At 38.2% G+C, this 6513-nt stretch overlaps 2 protein-coding genes across 2 annotated transcripts; one reads left to right on the top strand and one right to left on the bottom strand.

Annotated features, from left to right (window-relative positions):
* Positions 1-1186: 1186 nt before the first annotated feature.
* LOC143623458 (metacaspase-1-like) lies at positions 1187-3254 on the top strand. The gene is made up of 5 exons (XM_077094364.1): positions 1187-1496; positions 1910-2240; positions 2532-2652; positions 2735-2968; positions 3080-3254. The coding sequence occupies exons 1-5, from the start codon at positions 1187-1189 to the stop codon at positions 3137-3139; spliced, it is 1056 nt and encodes a 351-aa protein (XP_076950479.1). The 3' UTR covers positions 3140-3254.
* A 977-nt stretch (positions 3255-4231) lies between these two features.
* LOC143623462 (uncharacterized) lies at positions 4232-6291 on the bottom strand. The gene is made up of 3 exons (XM_077094367.1): positions 5298-6291; positions 4749-5010; positions 4232-4673 (listed from the first exon to the last, which is right to left on the bottom strand). Exons 1-3 carry the CDS (start codon positions 6221-6223, stop codon positions 4458-4460), a joined length of 1404 nt encoding a protein of 467 aa, XP_076950482.1. The 5' UTR covers positions 6224-6291; the 3' UTR covers positions 4232-4457.
* Positions 6292-6513: the final 222 nt, after the last annotated feature.

Below are 6513 nucleotides of genomic sequence, written 5' to 3'. Positions count from 1 at the left end.
GATATCTTTTGCTTTTGGAATCTTTTGCTTTTTGAGATCTTTTCCCCTTTTCCTAGGGATTGTGTTCCCTAGGGTTTCTCTATAAATAATAACATTATTTTTCCTAACACTACACACACAAAACACTTAATCTCTCCTGTTCTCTTGCTCCTTGCTCTCTCTGCCGTCTTCCTCTCTGCCTCCGTCTTCCTCCTTGTTCTTCCTGCTTTTCCGGTAATATATATTATAATTTACTTATTAATTATGCTAACTTATAATCAAGACTTAAAACAAATCATTAAAACAATAATCTTATTTATAGGTTAACTTGTGCTTGTTTAAAGTTGGTTCTTGCTTTATCTACCACCGCATCGTTTATCATGTGAGTAATCTCGTACCTAATCCCTTTTTGCTTTTAATGTTTTGGGATGTTCATGTGTTCATACAAACTTAGAGTCTTAAACTTGTTTATGAGCTTTAGTCGCGCAGTATCCCATGTGTTGAGGACGTTTACTTGGCTGTTTATTTGTATGTGTGTATCATTAACCGCTTTGTTCGGCCTATTCCGCAGTTCCGTTGGTACCATTAGTTGAACACGGGAGACCTATCGTTTACGGTTTTCTTTGTTTACACTTGCACAGATGTTTTCTCGTTTTTATGCTCAATTGGGAGCATGGATTGAACTATGATCTATGAACTATCTTAGGCTTGATCACAATCTGATTACACCCTTGTTAAACTCTAGACATACACGTGTTGCGCGCAGATTTACTGTGATTATCTATGATTATCTATTAAACTTGATTTCTCACCAACACGCAAGTGTTTGACGTTTATTTTAACACATGTTCAGGTTTGCAGTAGCTGTTTTGGAGCTTGTGGACACGTAGGACGTTTTTACTTTTGGACCTAGAATTAAAATGTATCAAGACAAGTTAATGTTGTTTGAATGTTATAATTTATAATATATTGATTTATGTTTAATTTATGTTCTTTATTTTCCCCGCTGCGCGTGCGCGATAAAATGTGTATTAATAAATATTGACACCAATAGTGTCACGAGTAATGAAACAATATGTGGCGCCCCGATGTATAATCCGCCTTTGGTCGGGGTGTTACACATACTTCGTGTTCATGTCCTTGATTCTGCTAATTCTGTCACATCAATCCCTTGAGCGTCTCTCAAACTCCCCTCCCATTATTAACAATGATGACGCTGGTGAACTGCTCAAATTGCCACACGCCGTTACAGCTGCCACCTGGAGCTAGATCGATAAAATGCTCCATATGTCAAACTCAAACCATCACCCACCTCGCCCCGCCTCAACCGTCTCTGTGTAAACATGCGGCGTTGGGACCACCACCTGCACATGGACGGAAGAAGGCGGTGATCGTAGGCATATCGTACAAATCCACCCCATATGAACTTAAAGGATGCATCAATGATGCTAAGTGCATGAAATACCTACTTGTCAATAAGTTCAAGTTTCCAGTGTCTTCTATTCTCATGCTCACGGGTAAATACCATAATTTGTTAATGTTAGTGTCATAAATCAACAACACACAAAGCACTTAGAACACCGTTTTGATATTAAAAAAAAGTCAGATTATTTGGTAGAACGACCAGTTAAATAATATCCGGACAACCATTATGACTATAGGGGGGAGGTTAAAACTTTGAAAACTATAGGTCAGAACGGCTATTTGGCAATATCAGCCTATCAGGACGGCCGTTTTGACCAGACGGTCAAACTTTGATAGAAAAAAAGTTTCACCTCATCCTTTCTTTAATATCCCGGAGGTCAAATTAAGATTGTTGTTTCAGTAAAAAAGGTTGTCCAACCTCTATCCGGACGGTGTGGGATTAGAATAACATTCTTTAATTAATATTTCCTTAAAATGAATTTGGATTGCTGTAACTTGCATGTAGATGAAGAAACAGATCCTTATAAGATTCCAACAAAAAATAACATTAAGATGGCACTTTATTGGTTAGTTCAAGGTTGTCAACCAGGAGACTCACTCGTCTTTCACTATTCGGGACATGGTTCACGACAAAAAAACTACAATGGTGACGAGGTTGATGGGTACGATGAAACTTTATGTCCGTTAGATGCTGAGACAGCGGGCGTGATTGTTGATGATGAGATCAATACAATCATTGTTAGACCTATTCCTCGTGGTGCTAAACTTCACGCCATCGTTGATGCTTGCTATAGTGGAACTATACTCGATCTTCCATATCTTTGCCGCATGGATCGGTAGTTTTTAATTAATTACTTGACATTCTAAAATAAAAATTAAATCTACAAAAAATAACAAAGGTTGTTTCTACGGTTTGGATCGGTTTTCGACACATGCAGAACCAAAACTGAACAGGGAATATGGTTTTTGCAAAAAAAAACATAAAGTCAAAACGTCGATTTTGAGTTGAATTTGGTTATTTTGGTTACATGTCGATTATTTTGATTTCATGCACGTCCCTGCGCTGGATGTGAGTTCTCCAGTGGCAGGTTCTGACGGTTATTTTTGTATGTTTTGGTTTGTGATAGGAGTGGGCAATATGTATGGGAGGATCATCGTCCTCGGTCGGGTATATGGAAAGGTAGTAATGGTGGTGAAGTTTTTTGCATAAGTGGTTGTGATGATCATCAAACATCTGAGGATACATCTGTAAGTTACGACTTTACAAACACGTATTAACATTTAAACGTAGATATGTTTAACTAACGTGACGAGTTATTTGTGGGAGCAGGCTCTATCAAAGATAACATCTACAGGTGTCATGACCTTCTCTTTTATTCAAGCTATAGAGCGTGGACACGCGTCAACTTATGGGAACTTATTAAGCTCCATGCGTAATGTCATCCGTAACCCTACTACCGGAAGAGGTTATAAGAAGGGGGGTGGTGGTGGTGGTGGTGGTGGGGTGGTCACTTCTCTTCTCACATTACTGACAGGTGGTGGTCTTGGTAGTGAACTGCGCCAGGTACGTATACACAATGTGATTTGACTTTTGACTTGTTTGACCTAACCGTGAAGGGGTCAAAATTGTTATTTATGGATTACAAGACTTATGTTATATGTTTATTTGTGACAGGAACCTCAACTGACTACATGCGAGCCTTTTGGCGTATATTCAAAACCGTTTTCCTTGTGACGCACGAAAGTTGTTTATTCGACTAGTGTATGCTTCACCGACTTACGAGAAAGTTGGTTAATAATTTCATAATTTATGATTGTGGGGAACCTTTGAATTACATATGCTTTGATGCAATATCACTTCTGTTTGTTTTCAGACTAATTTGGAGCAACTAATCATAACAAGCCTTAAAACACATTTTAATACTAAGAATATATATTGTTACAAATTCCAATTTCAAAACATTCCGCCAACTAAATGCACACCCTTAACGTCTCAGTGTTTCTCTCTCGTTTTTGTCTATCCAAACAACTTTGAATTATTCAATTGTAGGTTGTGTATAAATAAAGGCAACTGTTAAAGCCAAAATATTGTTTTCTAAAAATATAATGTTATTACCAATCTGGATGACCAAAATAGAGGGGTACATATCAAAGTAAAGTGTGAAGTTTGTTTATGGTTTGTGGTAGAAATAGAAAGCATGTCAAATTGTCAAAACCATCCATTTCAGACCACTGGGACCAAGCTTCAACCAATCTTTTAATACAGGCATTAAAAAGAAAAATGTCAGAGTGAAGTAATGCTCAGTATCATATCTCAATCTCATTCAATAACAGATTCTGTCTATTCAATATCATACAGAATACAGAATCTGCTTATCTCCAAAATCTAATAAATTAAATAAATAAATAATATGCTATTTTCTGAGTGTGTGTCAGTCAAGGCAGACAAAAGTCCAAAACCAACTTAATCTGTTCGGTTTGAAACTGGCCCGAGCTGAGTTGCTCAGTTTGTAAACAAGACGAGCCCGAGCTAAGGAATGTTTGCTCCTTATCTCAGCTCTGTTTACTCGCTCGTTGGCTAGCTCAGTCAAACTTGATTTGGATTTGTTGAGTATTAGGTAATTAAACTATTGAACTTTCTTTTAGTCGACCTCGTATTTTCAGCTCTGCTTCAAATCCAAGTTGAGCCGAGCCCAAATCGAGCATCAACCTTTTGCCAGCGTTCAAACTTTATGTCCATTAATTCACACATAAATGCATTAATAATGGACATATAAGTCAATAGTGTCGTCTGTCATTATACTAAAAGCCCAACAACTTCATTTTACTCAAAATCCCACAAAGTTTTATGAATGAACACTAGATTTGGACTTATAAGTAACATCAGTGGTAATTGTTATTAGTTTGTTAATACACATAAAATGCCATAATGAGTTTCTTTTAACTTCCCATTGGCACCACAACTCAAATCTAACACTAAACTATACAAGCAGAAACACAAACAACAAAACCACCTCTCTCTAAAAACCAAAACTACTCTCAGTGGAATAAAGTCATACCGGCAACTGACTCGATAGATGATGAAAATTTTGAACCGTTGGGATTGGAAGCCCGTCACTGTTAGATCTACGGTGCATCTGTTTCTGCACCGCCTTTATAGCCGCCACTCTAGCTGCATTAGCCGCCCTATTAGCTGCCGCCACTGCCCGGTTAACCCGTTCATCGACTTTCGCTACATCATATGCTTTCTCTGCAGCTCTTCTTGCTTCCTAATTATTAAACAATAATCCCAAACCATAAACCACAAATAACAATATACCACAAAAGAGAATAATATTATATACCTGAACTACATTAAGAACTTTTGAATGATAAACAGCAACAGGTGAAACAGGGTACATTGTGCTTTGTGAACTAGGAACATCAAGAACACCATTTTTCCAATGCCCGGATTGAGCCTCTCCACTTTTGAAAGTGTACATACCGAGCCCTTGTCGTTTTCCTTCGTGCCATGATCCTTCGTATCTATGACCATTTGCAAAACTATAAACTCCAAAACCATGCATTTTATCGGCAAAATACTCTCCAGCATACCTATCACCATTCCTAAAAAAACAAAACAATTAATTAATCTACAGTTCTATACCTGACAAATAAGTAACTGCCTGCGCCACGTGTCACAATTCTATAAATCCAAGATTATTTTCCCAATTCTCTTATTCGCCTCTTAATCATATCAAATATCAAAACATCGTATTATAATTCCTAAATCTTCATTTCTAGCTAATTAAATTTTTTTTCTTTATTCTACTGGTGTAATACATGGGTTTCTAACCTAGTTATTAATATTATAAAAGCCGATAATATCCAACATTAATGAAGCAAAAATTTACCTAAAATGGTAATGACCAAGACCATGTTTAACACCCCATTTAAACTCGCCAACATAACGGCTACCATCTTCGCAAGTATGCACTCCACACCCGTGACTTTGACCATTTGACCACTCACCCGCGTAAACATCCCCCGTATAAAACACATAAACCCCAAACCCATGCCTCAACCCATTCCGATACTGCCCTCGGTACCGACTCCCCCGTGCCCACATCTCAATCCCATACCCGTCATACTTCCCGTCAACCCAATCTCCCTCATACCTCCCACTCATGTAATAATAATAAACCCCGCAGCCCGAACACTTCCCCTTATGAAACTCGCCCTCGTAAACATCCCCGTTGTTATACGCCTGGACCCAGCACCCCGACCCCGTTCGTTTATCGGGTTTAATTCGATTCCCGATCGACCAAAACACGGGCAAGTGTCTTAATGAATTGGAAGATGGGTAGAGCTTAATTGGGAATGATCTTGAGAAAAACAATCTGATTGATGGTAATTTAGGTAAAGCAAGATTTAGTGATAATAATAAAGCTGTCGAGAACGCGAAAGCCGATAAGAAATCGAGAAACAACGAGCGGCTGGGGTTCGAAACCAGGAAGTAGAAAAAGGGTAATGAGAGTAATACGATCAGGCGGAGGTGGGTCCGGCAGCGGCGGAAGACGGCGGATTTGGCGGCAAAGAGGCGATTGGAGTAATGGGAAATTGGGGGTTTTGTGATTTGAGAGATGAATTGGCGTTTGGGAGTAAATGGGTCGAATTGGATGTCAATTTGATGATGGTGAAGAGTGGGATTAGGGTTTGGTGATGGTGGAAGAAGGTTATTATTATTATTGTGATTATGATTGGTTGGGTTAGGGTTGAAATCGGAAGAGATGCCGGTGCTATCAGTTCCGATCTGGAGGTCTGATTTCTTTTGATGCATTACATTTACATAATAAGTGAAGACATCAACATGTGTATATCAATTGTTGTGAGTTATGAAGAAGAAGAAGAAAGATATTATAATAATAATTATTATTATTATTATTATTACTGTATTAGTTTTGTTTGTGGAGTGAAGTGTGGGATTTTTTAGTTAATATTGTTTGCAGAGAGAGAGAGAGAGAGAAAAGAAAGAAAGAGATCAATTTTGAAAGCAGAGACGACCGGCTAGGCTACTGCTTGCATAAATGGTATCATATTTAGGATATCCAAATTTTCGGATACTTAATA

The sequence above is a fragment of the Bidens hawaiensis genome, unplaced genomic scaffold (assembly GCF_021521415.1).
Source record: "Bidens hawaiensis isolate Kalapana, Puna unplaced genomic scaffold, B.hawaiensis_p1.1 tig00003469_1, whole genome shotgun sequence".
Lineage (NCBI taxonomy): Eukaryota > Viridiplantae > Streptophyta > Magnoliopsida > Asterales > Asteraceae > Bidens > Bidens hawaiensis.
This window is presented reverse-complemented; position numbering and strand designations above follow the sequence as displayed.